At 41.4% G+C, this 17,185-nt stretch overlaps 1 protein-coding gene across 1 annotated transcript; it reads left to right on the plus strand.

Moving 5' to 3' along the window:
• Positions 1-8,195: 8,195 nt before the first annotated feature.
• OR10A3 (olfactory receptor family 10 subfamily A member 3) lies at positions 8,196-9,140 on the plus strand. Its single transcript, XM_006742355.2, has one exon. It carries the CDS (start codon positions 8,196-8,198, stop codon positions 9,138-9,140), a length of 945 nt encoding a protein of 314 aa, XP_006742418.2.
• Positions 9,141-17,185: the final 8,045 nt, after the last annotated feature.

Below are 17,185 nucleotides of genomic sequence, written 5' to 3' on the forward strand. Positions count from 1 at the left end.
AGAGAGAGTTTGACTTCTTCTTTGCCAGTTTGAATACTTTTTATTTCTTTTTGTTGTCTGATTGTTGTTGCTAGGACTTCTAGTACTATGTTGAACAATAGTGGTGAGAGTAGGCATCCTTGTCATGTTCCTGATCTTAAGGGACAGGCTCTCAGTTTTTCCCCATTGAGGATGATATTTGCTGTGGGTTTTTCATATACGGATTTTATGAACTTGAGGAATGTTCCCTCTATCCCTATACTCTGGAGAGTTTTAATCAGGAAAGGATGCTGTATTTTGTCAAATGCCTTTTCTGCATCAATTGAGAGGACAATATGGTTCTTCTCTCTACTCTTATTAATGTGTTCTATCACACTGATTGATTTGTGAATGTTGAACCATGCTAGCAGTCCCGGGGATACTGCAAAGGTGGTCCTAAGGGGGAAATACATAGCCATCCAAGCCTCACTCAAAGAAATAGAAATATCCCAAATTCACCAACTAATTTTACACCTTAAAGAACTGGAGAAAAAGCAACAAATGATGCCTAAGCCATGCATTAGAAGAGAAATAATTAAGATTAGAGCAGAGATCAATGAAATAGAAACCAGAAATACAGTAGATCAGATCAACGAAACTAGAAGCTTGTTCTTTGAAAGAATTAATAAAATTGATAAACCACTGGCCAGTCTTATCCAAAAAAAAAGAGAAAGGACCCAAAATAATAAAATTATGAATGAAAGGGGAGAGATCATGACTAACACCAAGGAAATAGAAACAATTATTAGAAATTATTATCAACAACCATATACCAATAAATTGAGCAACCTGGAAGAAATTGATGCCTTCCTGGAAACCTATAAACTCCCAAGCCTGAAACAGGAAGAAATTGACAACCTGAATAGGCCAGTACCAGTAACGAGATTGAAGCAGTGATCAGAAACCTCCCAAAAGACAGAGTCCAGGGCCTGATGGATTCCCTGGGAATTCTACCAAACATTCAAAAAAGAAATAATACCTATTCTCCTGAAGCTGTTTCAAAAAATAGGAACAGAAGGAAAGCTTCCAGACTCATTCTATGAGGCCAGCATTACCTTGATCCCCAAACTAGGCAAAGACCCCATCAAAAAGGAGAATTTCAGGGCGCCTGGGTGGCTCAGTTGGTTAAGCAACTGCCTTCAGCTCAGGTCATGATCCTGTAGTCCTGGGATGGAGTCCTGCCTTGGGCTCCCTGCTCAGTGGGGAATCTGCTTCTCCCTTTGACCCTCCCCCCTCTCGTGTTCTCTCTCAAATAAATCGATAAAATCTTTAAAAAAAAAAGGGGGGAGGAGGGGAATTTCAGACCAATATCCCTGATGAATATGGATTCCAAAATTCTCAACAAAATCCTAGCTAATGGGATCCAACAATACATTAAAAGGATCATCCACCACAACCAAGGAGGCCTGTTTAAAAAAAAAAAATGTGGATCTAACATCCTTTTGAGGTTTAGACATGTTATTTTGCTTAGGGTTTACATTCAGTTCAAACTAGCTGAAGCAAAAATTAAATGACCCACTGTATTTATTTTTTAAAGATAACTGATTTCTAGTTTCAGCTATGTTTGGCTCTTTTTAACAGTGACATCAAGGCTTTCACTCTCTCTCCCTTCTGTTGCTCTTTTTATAGTTGCCCTTTCTTCTTATTTCAGAGAGTGACTCTTATGTATTAAAGAGGATGTCCATAAGGGGTGTCAACTTCAACCACCCTTGCAGTCAACAACCTGAAAGGAACAGAATCGTCTTTACCTATAGGTCTAGCAGAGAAGTTGGGAGAAGCTTCTGACCTGACCCTGGGTATGTGTCAAGCTTTGAACAACAACTGTGGTCTGAAAGAAGAACTTCTCTGATTAGACAGGCCTAAGTCTGATGGCCCAGGTCACACCCCCAGGACTAAGTAAGAAAGGCTCAACACCTCTTGAAATGCATGGAATGGGAGAGTGGCTCCCCAAAAGGAAAGGATACTGAGCAGACAGAATAATATGTCACACAGACATTACACAAATACAAGTGTGTCTGATGATCTGGGGCTCCCTGAGGGGGCTGGGTAAAAGGAAGAGGCCATGAGACCCCTGTGTGTAGAAGTCTGAAAGAATGGGTCCAACTGGGCTCCAGGGCTTGGTGGTCAAAGGGAGCAGTGACCCAGGGGCAGAGACATGCTGGGTTTACCTGGTGCTGACTTAGCCTCCCTCTGGGGGTTGGGGGGTACAAACCACGGGAAAGAGAATGCTGTGGTCAAAGGGAGGAGCTCTGTCCCTAGGTAACAGCCATGGGGACCCCCTCTGAAAGAGTGGGGTTTGAGATGGCAGGTGGAAGAAGGTTGTGAGACAAAATACAAGATGTCCAGTTACATTTGAATTTCAGATAAATTATAAATATTTTTTTTTTTTGCACGGGACACACTTAGACTAAAAGATTACTTGTTTATCTGAAATTCAAACGTAACTGGGCATTCTATATTTTTATTTGCTCAATCTGGCAATCCTAAGTAGAGGAGGGTGGTGGGGGAGCAGGCAGCAACCAAGAGCCACATGGAATAACATATCAGCTGCTACAGCTCCAATTAGTCCTGACATTTTTCCCATCTCTCCTCCCCTTCTCTGGACTCTCAAAATGAAAGTGGCCTTTTGTATAACCTGCAAACTGGTGAGGCTCCTAAGCAGGTTAAAAATGTGAGTATTCTTGGAAATATGTGGAGAACATTTGCCAGGAAAAGACTGAATTTATGTTAGTAAATCTGTGGCAATTTTGAGATTGGATTGGTGTGCAAATCCATTTTTGTCATGGTTGTCACTAACTATGATTTCTCTCAGACAAGTTAGAATTTCCTCTTTCCTTTTCAGAACATTGGCAGAAATGTAACTCCCTTCTCACCCAAACAAAACAAAACAAAACAAAATGAAACAACCAACCCCCCAAAACACCACAACCCCCCCCACAAAAAAAACCCCACACAAAACAAAACAAAATATGCTTCTCAGGAAGATGATAATCTCTATGTTTCACAACATCCATATTGTGCTCTTAGCAACGCTCTTTACAGTCAGACTCAGCCTGAGTGGAAGGATGGTCAATTTCAAGGAGGTGCCTTCGTTAGTAGGATGTGTAACTATTCACCTCTTGACTTCTTTTATAATCTTTCCCCCTCACTCCTGGACTTGAGAACCAGACCCAAAAGTGTGTAAAGTCCTTGAAGTGATTAATTTACAGACTTCCCTTGCCCTGTTTCTATTTATTCTCCGTCATTCCTTCACCAAGATTTGAAATCCCGTCTTCTTTATCCACTACATCCGTGTCTTTCAGGACAATCAATGTACCTTCCGCAATATTTATTGTTCTACTCACCCATTCCATCCTATTTTATACTTCCTTTCAGTCTGTCTTGCAAAAACAAAACAAAACAAAACAAAACTAATGAAATTTGTTTGGATTTCTTTATATTCATGCAATAATTAAAAGTAGACAATGTGCCTTTTCATACATATATAGGGGCATTCGAGTGTTGACTCATCATCACTCATTAGTCTCCTTCCTTTGCTAACAATACGTTTATTTCCCTCAGGGAATTTTTTCATTAAATTTTTTCAGGTATGCACAGTTGGGGTAGATGCTATCCTCAGTTACGGAGTAGGTACCATAAAGTGCGTATTTGGCAGCATTTTCCATCCTTATCAGTCACATTATCTGGTTCATGGTTTCTCATGTAATTCTACCACAGAAAATGATATGGAGGTGTCCTTGAATAGATTTTTGTGAATAAACACCTTTTCCCCATGGAATAACTGGTATGTTTCCCACTGGACACAGATTAGAGAGGATGTATCTCTAAGTGTTGGCAGCCTTATCGTCTCTAGGAGGGGAGAGCTTTCTTGAGAATGGAACCTACTCTAGGAAAGCAGAGTTGAAAAATAGGAAAGGGAACCCAGATCCTGTTCAATTCATCTGAGTTTAGGATAAAGCCAAGCCTGCAGATTCATTCATCCCTACATTCTGCTGGGACTGAGCCAATGGTCTCATTGATTGCTCAAGTCAATATAGGCTAAACTATGAGTCCCTTGGTTCTTACACATACCTTGTGAGATTAATAATATTATTTTAGCAGAAAAGTAATAGAGCCAGAGAAGTTACATATTTGCTCAGTCATACAGCTAGTCCAGATGTTTTCTCTTCAAGTTAAAAAGCACCAACTATAAAATCACCCGAATGACTAATGCCCCTCCACCACCACCAAATTTTCAGTGTTTCCATATTTCTACTGGAAAATATTTAAAAATTTGGTAATGACATCTAGACTTTCCCAAAGTAACTTCAACCTGCTTGTCTTAACATGTTTCCTATCACTGCAGAAACTGTCCATCCCATGCAATCAGTCTAGGTAAACCTTCTTTTGCTCATGCCCCCATCCCTTCCTCTTCTTCCTCTGTTTACTAACATTCACTCAGCCTCTGTTTTCATTCCTTAATGGGGGCAGGGGGAGTTGTCATGGTGGAATTGAGTCTCTTGAGTGAAGAGATATTTATCCCTATAGAAACCTGAAAGAGTGTTGTTTCAAGTTTGTGCAGTTGAGTTTTCTTATGTCCATAGGGGAAAATCTATATAATTTTGAGTGTAATTTCTCCAGAGAAAAATTCTCCAAGGGCAAACATTCAATGCCATATAATGGTATAAAATCAGCACATTGAATCCCTGAGTTGTATTTATGGGAGAGGTTTTTTTTTTTTTAACTAAAGAGGTGAAACAGCTGATTAAATGGGATGAAAGTCAGAGGTAGGGAACTGAAGGTAGTAAGGACCTGAAGATTCTGCTTATGTACCTGTTAGCAGGTTTTCCATTTATAGTTCTTCTCACTGATAATTGAAGATGCTTATCAGTGCTCAGGTGAGAATGTCAAGTACTCTGCCTTTTACAGTCACATAAAGCTTTGGACAATAATTAGAGCTTTAAGTAGTTTGCTTGGACTAATCATCAATTCATAGAGCTTTGTAGCTGGGGTGGGAGGTGGTCAGAAATAAGGCCAATCATGCACAAAGATGAAAAGCAGAGGAAGAAATGATTTGTCCAAGGTCATACAGAAAGGTAACAGTAGAGCTGGAAGGACATGTCATTGAATCAGTCAGGTCAGCATTAAAGTAACTCATGCAAAAGGGAAAAGATGGAGCATTCAGGTTCAGTTGTTCTCTCTTCTCTCTCTTTCTTTCTTTCTTTCCTTTTTCTTTTTTAAAGATTTTATTTATTTATTTGAGAGAGAGAGAGAGTGAGAGAGCACAAGTGTAGTGAGGGACAGGGGGAGAAGCAGGCTCCTGGCTGAGCAGGGAGCCTGATGCTGGGCTCCATCCCAGGACTCTGGGATCATGACCAGCACTGAAGGCAGATGCTTAACCAACTGAGCCACACAGGCACCTCCATCTTTCTTTCTTTCTTTCTTTTCTTTTTTTTTTTATCATTCATGAAGGCAGTGATTTAGATGTGTTCCAAAACTTTATCAGCCCCCTGAAGTTCATCTATTTTTGATAAGATAAAGTTTCATATTTTTAAAACTTATTGGTTTTGTATATTTGAAACTTAATATATATTTTTATCTACTACAAATGGTACTTAATTTTTTTTTCCAGCAGAGCCCACCTTACTCATTTTAGATGTTTTTGATATCCAAAATGCAATTATTAAAGTTAATACAGACATTTGCTTTATCACCATGGTTAAACTCTGTAAATCAACTTGCCTTTTACTATCTGTTAATGTCCTAATAATCTGAGCTCAAGACAACAATACATATCCTTAGCTTGCTTGTCCTTTTGTCTGTCTGGCTTCTTCATGTCCCACAGGAAATTCTGCCAGTTTTCAAAACACCCTCCAAAGGCCAGGAGACCCCCATTCTAGTACTAAGATGTCATCAAGCACCTTTGATTTGAACAAGTCAGATTGCCTCTTTCTGCCTTCCTCCTTCTGCTTCCTGGCCCTTCCACACATGACATCCTGTGATTATGGTTGTTTACTTCCCCTCTCCATTCAGAAGTAATTTTTCCCTTTTAAAATTTCTAAAGCACTTGTTCCCATTACTTTCCCTTAAATGCCAGCCTGAGAAGATGGCATTTTATTTTACCAACAAGAGGAGACCCTGAAAGTTCTGGGAGGGAGGATGATATTATTTTGGCAGAGGTGTGAGGGACAGATTGGAAGAGAAGTCACAAAACACGGAGAAGCCAGTTATGAGACCACTGAATGATGAGGGTGGGGTGGGGAGGAAAAGGAGGAAGAAAAGAGGCCATGACTCCAGATTTTAAAGACCTGTGGACCTGACAGTGACTAGGATGCTGGGGCCAGAGGAGAGTTGGTCTGGGTGACTGGGGAGGAGAAGGGGGAGAAGTGAGGTGCTCTGCCTAGAGAGGGGCTCAGAAGAGCAGCTAGCCTGGGAGGAAGATGGTCAGCTGTGCTTGGGACTGGCAGCCCCAAAGGATTCAGACGGCATGTGTGCCTCCTACGTGCCCACCCACCAATTTTCTACCTTCCCTTCAGCCTCACCCTCATCTGAATGGAGGGGAAGCCTGCAGTTTTCTGTGAACAAATCAGAGAAACACCCATGTCAGGTCCAGAAGGAATGCCCTGCTCCCAACCACACAGGGGAACCTGAGTACAGGAAGAGTCAGAAACTCATCTTGGAGGTAGTAGCAGAGTCAGGATTGTGGCCCAACACTCTAATCCAGTGGTATTTCCAATCCTATAGGGGCTGCAAACATCTACAAAGCCATGGATTAATTCTGGGGCTCTCTATTCCCTTGATTTATTTTTCCTTCAGACACTAGATTCCTTAAGGTCAGAGACCAGGCTTCCAAATTTTAATATTTATTCTTCCATCTATTCAACAAATATTGGTTTAGCATCTGTTATATCAGTTATTATCTGTTCCAGGCACCAAGAACACAGCAAGAACAGAACAAAGTTCCTGTCCTCCTGGAGCTTACATTCCAGAAGGGGGAGTTAGATAATAAGCATAAAATCCAAATAAATATGTGTGATTTCAGTTGGTGACAAGTATTATGACAAAATATAAACCAGGGAGATGGGAGTCACAGGGTGCTGGAGTAGGGGGTAGGGGTTTTGCTCTTTTATGCTGTGCTGTTAAACTTATGTCACAAATGTATCTTTGAGGGTACACAGGCTCCACATGGTAGGTGCACAATCAGTGCCTATTGAATTACTACTAGTTAAATGAACTTGCTAATAATGTGTGTGTGGTGGGGGGGGGAGGGAGAGAGAGAGAGAGAGCCAGAGAGAGAGAGAGAGTTTAAATCACAGGATCAGAATAGCCATAAATGGAATTTTGTATAGCCCAAAATCCATTTTATGGTCACAAGGATGGGCGTTGGAGAACTGACCTCTAAAGTTTTCCATTCAGGAAAATTTCAGTATAATTAGTCAGACCCATTCTAACCAAAAGTTGATTTGCCATAGAGAACTGGCTCTTAAAATTTCCCATGCAGGCCAATCTGAGTATAATTGGCGATGACCAGCGTTTGCAAAAATCAATAATCCTGAAGCAATTCACACTATTTACAGATCACCTAAGATTTTGAAATATGAAATATGAAAACTCTGCAGGAACCCACAACTGGGGTGAACTTAGATGTATTTTTCATATTTAATAAGTTTCATACAGGTATTTTGAAATGATAAATATTTATAATAAATATAAATCAACTGTGCTGTAACTTTGAATCATTAGGTTGTTTTAAAAATTTTTGTGGATATCTTTTTCCCTTTGTCTACTTTTTAATACTTTATTTTTGGTAGTTTTAAAAATATCTATTTATATAAAATTGAAAAAAACAGATGATTCTGATAGCAATGTCATGGGAATGGAAACTCAGTTATAAAATAAAATATCGATGTTTGTTTAAGGCTAGGTTTAAAATCAAACTATATAATGTTACAAGAGCATTTTTATAATATCTTATACTTTTCAGACAAGACTTCTGAGCTGGCATTCTTCACTTCCTGTTTTTTACTTGAAAGGTTTATTAATCCGAGTAGTTGGCCATATCTAAAATCGCCAAACTGAATTTAGTCAGGATGTCTTCCTTTTTACATCTTTAGCCAAGAGTATCTGGGGTGAATTGCAGACATGACTTCATAATTTGTATACAGTGTCCCTAAAAACAAAATACTCTCCACCACGAAATGAAAAGGCAAAATCAAAGCTCTGTGGTTGAATTCATCCTCCTGGGCTTTTCTAACTTTCCAGAACTCCAAGAGCAGCTCTTTGGGGTTTTCTTGGTTGTCTATCTGGTGACTCTGTTGGGAAATGCCATCATTATAGTCAGCATCTCCTTGGAACAGAGCCTCCACGTTCCCATGTACCTCTTCCTCCAGAACTTGTCTGTGGTGGACGTGAGTTTCAGTGCAGTCATTATGCCTGAAATGCTGGTGGTCCTCTCCACTGAGAAAATGTCAATTACTTTTGCAGGCTGTTTTGCACAGATGTATTTCCTTCTTCTTTTTGGTGGCACTGAATGTTTTCTCCTGGGGGCGATGGCTTATGACCGATTTGCTGCAATCTGTCATCCTCTAAGCTACCCAATGATTATGAACAAAAGTGTTTTCATGAAATTAGTAATGTTCTCCTGGGCCTCAGGGGTCCTGGTGGCTACTGTGCAGACCACATGGGTTTTCAGTTTTCCCTTTTGTGGCCCCAATGAAATCAATCATTTCTTCTGTGAGACTCCCCCAGTGCTAGAACTCGCATGTGCAGATACCTTTCTGTTTGAAATCTATGCATTCACTGGCACCATTTTGATTATCATGGTTCCTTTTGTGTTGATTCTCTTGTCTTACATTCGGATTCTCTTTGCCATCCTGAAGATGCCATCAGCCACTGGGAGGCAAAAGGCCTTTTCCACCTGTGCCTCCCATCTCACGTCTGTGACCCTCTTCTATGGCACGGCCAATATGACCTATTTACAACCCAAATCTGGCTACTCCCCAGGAACTAAGAAAGTCATGTCACTGACTTACACATCACTTACACCTCTGCTGAATCCACTGATCTACAGCTTGAGAAACAGTGAGATGAAAAAAGCTTTGATGAAATTGTGGCGAAGAATAGTGGATTCACACCCATTCTGATTGTGCTGAGAAGCCGTGTGATATTTGGTCACTGTTTGAACTCTGTTTAATAAATGGTGGCAACCATTTGCATTTCTTGGTATGAGTATGCTTAACCTCTTGATTTCTACATATTTGTTAATACATTAGAGGTATCTTCATATATTAATGTTTTATTCTTTTTTTCAGAAATGTATAATGTTCATTAATATTGGGTATAAAAGAGTCTTTAAAATTTGTTGATTGGTGGCCACACAGGTGTTTATGTTAGGTTTTGCCCCTTGCAGTATGCTAAATAAACTAGTTTTATACACATATAAATAATAATGGGGCTTTAATTTCTATAGAGGAGGTTTCACAACATGGGTTTAATAGGTCAAAGCAATGGTGAGTTTGCAAACTTTTATAAATATCACCAAATTACTTTTCAAAAAAGATTTATTTATTTTAGAGACAGTGAGAGAGCATGGTGTAGGGGGAACAGAGGGACAGAGAGAATCCTGAAGCAGGCTCCCCACTGAGTACAGAGACCAATGTAGGGCTCCATCCCAGGATCCTGACATCATGACCTGAGCTGAAATCAAGAGTTGGCTGCTTAACCGACTGCGCCACCTGTGTACGCCCCAAATTACTTTTTAAAAATGTAATTCAGATTGGCTTTGAAGGCCCACTCTACCCCACTGACTGGATTGAACTCTAAGAAAACAATAAAGCGATGGGCTTTTTTTTTTTTTTGAGTGAAAATCTGTTCCACGTATGAGTTGAAAAGAGCAGTTCTTTACTGAAAGGATCACACTGGCTCTATTCTGGGACCTATAGAAGTTATAGATCATATCTAGCTTTCGTCAGGTTATCTTAGAGTATATTCACCTAGGGTGCCTGGGTGGCTCAATTGTTAAGCATCTGCCTTCGGCTCAGGTCATGATCCCAGGGTCCTGGGATTGAGCCCCACATTGGGCTCCCTGCTCAGTGGGGAGCCTGCTTCTCCCTCTCCCTCTGCCTGCTGCTCCCCTTGCTTGTGCTCTCTCTCTGTCAAATAAATATTTTTTTTAAAAAAAGAGTATATTCACCCAGTGTGTAATAGAGAGTAGCATGGGATTGTTTTTGAAGATCATTTATTTATTTAACAATATTTGTTGAATGACTTCTATGTATCAGAAACTGTGCTAGGTCCTAAGAGCACAAAGTTTAGCAAGATAGTCTCATGAGAGAGATAGCTATTAAACAAATAACCACACACTAAAAACACAATTACAGTTGTGATAACTGTTAAACAGGAATAGCACAAGATACCCTGGAATCATCACAGGAAGACCTTATCTGATGTGGAGGGAGTGCGGGGGAGAGCATTGGCATTGGGAAGGACTTTCTCAGGAACCTCCCTGAGAAAGTGACATTGAAACTGAGCCTCATAGACAGATAGGAGTTATCCAGGCTCAACTCCAGTGTGAGGGGGTGGGGAGTGGAGTCATCCATGTGGAAAGAAGGATGTATGTGATGATCTGGATGGGAAGGAACTTAATGTCATTCCAGTAAAGGGAGGAGACTGTAAGCGAGGGAGGAATGAGATAGTAAGATGAAGAGGGAGGCAGAAGCCAGACCAAGTAAAATCTTGTTGGTACAAGAACTCTGAACTCACCTGCCAATGATAGGTGGCCAGTGAGTTAAGCAAAGCAGTAACATGGACACATTTGTAGTTTTAAAATGTCTTTCTGGCTTATTATTTGATGGAAAGCGTTCAAGAGTGGAAATAGGCAGGAGACGACAATTGCTACAGCCCAAGTGAGAGCAATGTGCTTGGGCTGGGGTGGTAGCAGTGAAGGTGAGCTGTGTGGATGATTCTACCCACGCTTAAGAAATCAAATTGACAGGACTTCGTAATGGATTGTATGGGTGGGGGGAAGGTAGGAGAGAGAAGTGAAGAATTAACCCATATTTCTGGTTGGAACAGAGAGTGGATGGGGTTTCCATTTGTTGAGATGGGAAACACTGGAAAGGAAGAATTTGGGGGGAGAAATCCAATTTTGGATGAGTAAAGGTTGGGATGTCTGTGTGAAATCACAGTCAAGTAGATTGCTGGGATATATAGGTCCGGCTCAGAATGAAGGTTCTGAATTAGGGGAACAGGACTCAGGGCAATACCTAGAGAGGGATGCATGATCCAGGGACGGTCTTCTTAAGATGGAGAGACTCCAGAATGTCTGAAGTTCCATGGAAAGAATCCAAAAGAGAAGGAGAGGTGCTGAATCAGTGTGGCTCAGGCCTGGTGCTAAGATGTTTCTACCTGAGGAAGAGAGAGATACAAATGGACAAAGTGTTGCATGGATCACAGAGGGAGGAAGACCCAGCTGTGAAGTTGTAGGGATTCCATGGACTAAAGAGCTAATATTAGGAGGCTGGGGCAAGTGTATCAGGAATAAAGGAAGTGGATCTGGAAAGAAGCTTCAGGATGGTGCCTCTAAGCCCTAAATGAATGAAAGCTCCAGGAGGCGTTTAGTGAACTATGCCAAAAGATGGACTAAATCCTCGCTGCCATCTAGTGGCTCAAGCATATAATTGCTTTAATCTCATCGCGGAAAGCTCAGGGAGCTAAGCTTGTTCTTGGTTCACCAATACCATCTCTGGTGAACTCACAGAAAGTAATAGAAGCAATCACATCAGCCCTGGGATCAAAGAATTTGAGCAAATGACAAATGCAGTGGCAAGTTTCATGTCATTAATAGGTGTAGGTGTATCTCTTTGTTAGGCTTAGGAGCAGGAAGGCTGAGGGACACCTTTGTTCTTCCCCTTTTCCCATCTCCTTTCTTTTGCCACCACCACCATCACCTTCACCATCACTTCACCACCACCATCTCCACCAGAGTCACCATCATATCATCACCATCACCATAAGCATTATCTCACATCCCACATATTATACATTCACAATAGTGGGTTATGTCAGCAATTTCATTTGAATATCCATTCATAAATTCAAAACCATTCACTGGATACCTAACATGTGCCAGTTGCCTTGTGGGATGTTAGGCAAAACTTCTAGGAGATTACTTAGAGTGACTGAAGCAAATAAATGAACTCTTAACAACACTGTGTGGTGAGTGTTAGAACTGTGGTTAACACTTGTGCTGTGAGACCTCACTGGGTAAGACTCTTAAGACTAGGAGTCCAGGAAGGCTTCCTGGAGGAGATGATTGTGGTCATAGTTGTAAAGACTGCTAAGAGTTAGCGATATGGCAAAAACAAGAAAGAAGACTCTACATCTAGAGAAAAGCTGGTCTGAAAAGGATGATGAATTTTAAGATCTCGAGTGGAATGGTGTGACAGCTGCAGAGAATACTTGAAGAACGACAGAAAATAAATTCAGACTATGAATGACTTTATGAGCTAAACAAAGGAGTTTGAACTCAGTGTTGAAAGGTATGGGAGAGTCACTAAAGGATGTTCCATAGGGGAGAAACAAAATCAAACTTGCATTTTAAAAATAGCTAGAATTGGGCGCCTGGGTGGCTCAGTTGGTTAAGCGACTGCCTTCGGCTCAGGTCATGATCCTGGAGTCCCAGGATCGAGTCCCACATTGGGCTCCCTGCTCAGCAGGGAGTCTGCTTCTCCCTCTGACCCTCCTCCCTCTCATGCTCTCTGTCTCTCATTGTCTCTCTCGCAAATAAATAAAGTCTTAAAAAAAAATAGCTAGAATTTACTGGACATTTACTATATATCTGGCTAAGCCCCTTACATGGTTGAGCTCATTTTATTCTTCACAACAATACCATCTAACAGAGGAGCTGAGAGATACTAAATAATTTGTTTAAGGATTCAAGATAATTTTGTGGCTGTGTGGGATTAGAACACATGTTTCTTGGACGTCAGAGTTCAAGCTTTTGGCCCATAGGCTGCTTTACTGCATCTTACACGATGGAAGCAAAGGAACTGCAAACACTCTCAAGTTGGGCTTACGTGCCCCAAGCATTTCTCCAGTGGCCATGCCCTGAGCTGCTGTGCCAATGTATATCCCAGGCTGGAGCCCCCTCCTACAGGTGGCCACATTGGCTAGCACTGTAGTCCCAGAGTAGGTCACCAGCAGAAATTGTGGGCACAATTGTTCAGATCAAATACGGACCGTTCTTGCAGGAGAGACAAGACCTGGGATCACCACGTGTCCTTGTGCAACTCTCCTGACACCCCACGTGAGCAATTTGAGCATAAGAAACAATTGCTTTGGGGGTTAGACAAAGGCAATTCTTTTTAGAAAGTTCACATCTCCCCTAATTTTCAACTTTTCCACCAGACCTTAAGAGGGGGGGAGCAGGCATCCATTGCGCATGAAACTTCTTTCTATCTCTGTTGTTACTGTTTCCAAGTATGACCTCCTTTTATTTTGCTAACATTTTAGCCTTTGCTAATAAACTTTGTAGACTCGTGACATTTGGCAATTCACAGAATATCAAGTCCATGTTTCAAAATAAAAACATAGCAAACTTGGTTTCCATGTTAGGGCTTCTAGATGGGCTATTTCTCAGGAGCCGGCCATCCCTGATGTCCTCATAACAATATCCCCAGCAGCAGGCCAGAACTCCTTATAGGTTGCCATGGTCAAAAGCAGTGGAAATATCAAGAGTAGGACACAGACACTTCCATCTTAATAACCGCAACCTTTTTTTCTTGGTCTATTTCTTTATGTTTCATTTAGAAATAAAAGCTATTCAGTGACCATCTTTTACTGCAGTTTTGTTTAGAGTAGTGGTTCTCAAACTTGGTTTGGGGACCCCTGACAGACACTGAGACCCTTTTAGGGGTTCCGTGAGGTCAAAGTTACTTTTAAGATATGATCTGCCTTTTATCTCTCATTCTCTCAGAAATGTACAGTGGAGTTTGCCAGAAGCTACATGATGCATTATATCACAACAGATTGCATGCAGAACGAATGGGAATTCAGCTATGTCCTATTAAGCCAGACATTAAAGAGATTTACAAAATTGCAAAACAATGCCCCTCTTCTAAATGTTTTTTGAAAATACAATTATTTTCCATCAAAATATGTTATTTCTGTCCATGTGTCATGGGTCACTATTGTTATTTTTAAAGGAGTTAATAAGTAAATATTTTTAAAATGTCTTAGTTTTGATTTCTAATATAGTAAATACCAATTACTATAATCTGTAGAAATAAAAGCTCTTTGAGGTTCTCTACAAATTGTCAGAGTATAAAGAGGTCCTGAGACTACAAAGTTTGAGAATGGTGGTCCAGAGAATTCACTGTAGACAATTTCTCAGTGATTTCAGAGGAGGATGTATGCCCTGATTTACTTTGCATCCTCCTTGGGCTAAAAGAAAACAAGAGGCAGCAGAAATACACATGCTGGGGCGCCTGGGTGGCTCATTCGTTGGGGGTCTGCCTTCGGCTCAGGTCATGATCCCAGGGTCCTGGGATCAAGCCCCACATCAGGCTCCCTGCTCGGCGGGAAGCCTGCTTCTCCCTCTCCCACTCCCGCTGCTTGTGTTCCTGCTCTCGCTATCTCTGTCTCTGTTGAATGAATAAATAAAATCTTTAAAAAAAAAAAAAAAAGAAATACACATGCTTACAACTTCCTGGTCTCCCGGTGTCAAACATGGCTCTCCGAAGAAGAGTTGATCTGTTTCCTTGGTAACTAAACTGTAGCTTCCATGTGTGGCCTATTAACAACCTCCCTGGGCTGGCTGGATTCCACAGGGTGATGGCTGTCTGGGAATAATTAGGGAACTTGGTAAGGAAGTTTCCTCAAGCAGGAAATTGGTTCCTGTGGAACTTGTTAAACATTAACTCCACAGTGAAATCATGAAAACATTTACTGAAATTAGTAACAGCGTTCAGGTCCTCTGAGAACACTTACCAAGGGTGAGCAGTGTCAGGAACCAGGGACTATGAGTTTATTCTTAAAGGTTTAGGTGTCAGTTTTAAGATGTGATAAGGGAGCAATTAGGTTAAAATGACTCCTGCATTTCTTTCTTTTTTTTTTTTTTTAAAGATTTTATTTATTTATTTGACAGAGAAAGACACAGCGAGAGAGGGAACACAAACGGGGAGTGGGAGAGGGAGAAGCAGACTCCCTGCCGAGCAGGGAGCCCGATGTGGGACTCGATCCCGGGACTCCAGGATCAAGACCTGAGCCGAAGGCAGTTGCTTAACCAACTGAGCCACCCAGACGCCCGATTCCTGCATTTCTAATGAAGCCACACTTTGAAGCCTCTTCCCAGAGTTAGAACACCGGTGTAGATTAGGGATGTGCAATGTAATTAAAGTCTACTTAAATCCAAATGTTCCCCTTCACTGAGCCCCTTCTGCCACCACTGACAAGTAAGAGTAAAAATGCTTGTTGGTCCTGGAGAAGTTGGCCAAACTTCAGATAGTCTCAGTCAGTCGTGAATTTCTGACACCTTGGCCAATCTCAACTCCGAGGAGAAAGCAATACAGTTTTCGCTAGTTAACTCTTCCGGGCTTTAAGACTCGTTTAACATAAGCACACGAATCTAAGGTAAAAACAAAACAAATCTATAAGCAAAACACAGCTCTATTTTCCCTGGGAAAAAAAAAATAAACAAACACTGAGAATGCAACACAAGTGGAAAAAAAAAAGGAGCAGAGAGTGACACATCCTGTGAGCCCCCTGAAGGAGTCTGTGCTGCACCCCAGCTCTGCTAGTGCATTCATCTCCTCTCCCTGTGTGTCGGTCAAATGCTTTATAGATGGCCTGAAATGGAGGTTTCAGGAGCACTTGAAAGATCAGCAAATCACATTGAAAAGAGTATGAGCAGACAAGGAGAACATTTTGACATGAAGATTTTGCAACAATAGAAGAGGAAAAATAAAGAAGTATGAAGATATAATAGGGCGCCTGGGTGGCTCAGTCGGTTAAGCGACTGCCTTCGGCTCAGGTCATGATCCTGGAGTCATGGGATCGAGTCCCACATCGGGCTCCCTGCTCGGCAGGGAGTCTGCTTCTCCCTCTGACCCTCCCCCCTCTCATGCTCTCTCTATCTCATTCTCTCTCACAAATAAATAAATAAAATTTTTTTAAAAAAAGAAAATATAATAAATCACACTTTGGAGGGCCTGCTAGGAGCTGGGTGTGTGCTGAGTGCTTTTGAGCTCTCTCAATTAATGCTTTTAACAATCCTGTCGTTTGGGCCCTACTGTGACCCTCATTTTACACAGGAGGACACCTAGCTGTGGAGAGCTTACATACGTTGTCCAAGGCTAAGGGGCAAAAGTGGAAATAGAGTATCTTTCCCTCTAATCCCAAGTTTCAGGTTTTTGACCACCACCTATACTCATCAGGTCCCATTTACTTCTCCACTCAACTACTATGTACTCAGGCGTCCCTCCGTGCCAGACTCTAAAATATGGAGCCAAAATAGACGGTTTTCCTGCCCATATGGAGCTCGTGGTAAATCACGAAAGATGTAAATCAAATAATCACACAAATTAGCATATCGTTACAAGTCAAGATGTGCTTGAAGGAATATATAAATGCAAACCAATGACCACACACACACACACACACACACACACACACAGCACATTTCTCCTTGTCTGAAGAGGTCAAGAAAGACATCTCTAAGAAAGCGATATTTGCATTAATATCTGAAGTTTAAGCAGGAAATCACAAGAAAATTTGTAGAGGGCAGGAGTAGAAAGAGTGTTGTGAGCAGAAACAACAAAGGCTCTGCAGCAGCAAGAAGCAAATCCCAAGGGGCACCTGGGTGGCTCAGATGGTTGATCGTCCACCTTTGGCTCAGGTCATGATCCCGGGGTCCTGGGTTCGAGCCCCGCATCGGGCTCTTGGCTCAGCAGGGAGCCTGCTTCTCCCTCTCCCTCTGACTCTCCCCCTGCTCATGCTCTCTCTCTATCTATCTCTGTGTCTCAAATGAATAAATAAAATCTTAAAAAGAAAAAAAGAAGCAAATCCCAAGAAAAGAACCCAAAGAAGTCGAGTTTGTGATTCATGACTAGAGAGGTAGCAGGAGTCAGACTTGTAGGACCCTAATGCTGTGTTAAAGAAGCTACTGAAAAAGTTCTGCTGCTTTGTTTTG

The sequence above is a fragment of the Leptonychotes weddellii genome, chromosome 11 (genome assembly GCF_054177405.1).
Source record: "Leptonychotes weddellii isolate Sample4059 chromosome 11, ASM5417740v2, whole genome shotgun sequence".
NCBI classification, from domain to species: Eukaryota; Metazoa; Chordata; class Mammalia; order Carnivora; family Phocidae; genus Leptonychotes; species Leptonychotes weddellii.

Bases quoted from the DNA above. Each gene is read 5' to 3' on its own strand.
- OR10A3 (XM_006742355.2), top strand. From the start codon at position 8,196: ATGAAAAGGCAAAATCAAAGCTCTGTGGTTGAATTCATCCTCCTGGGC.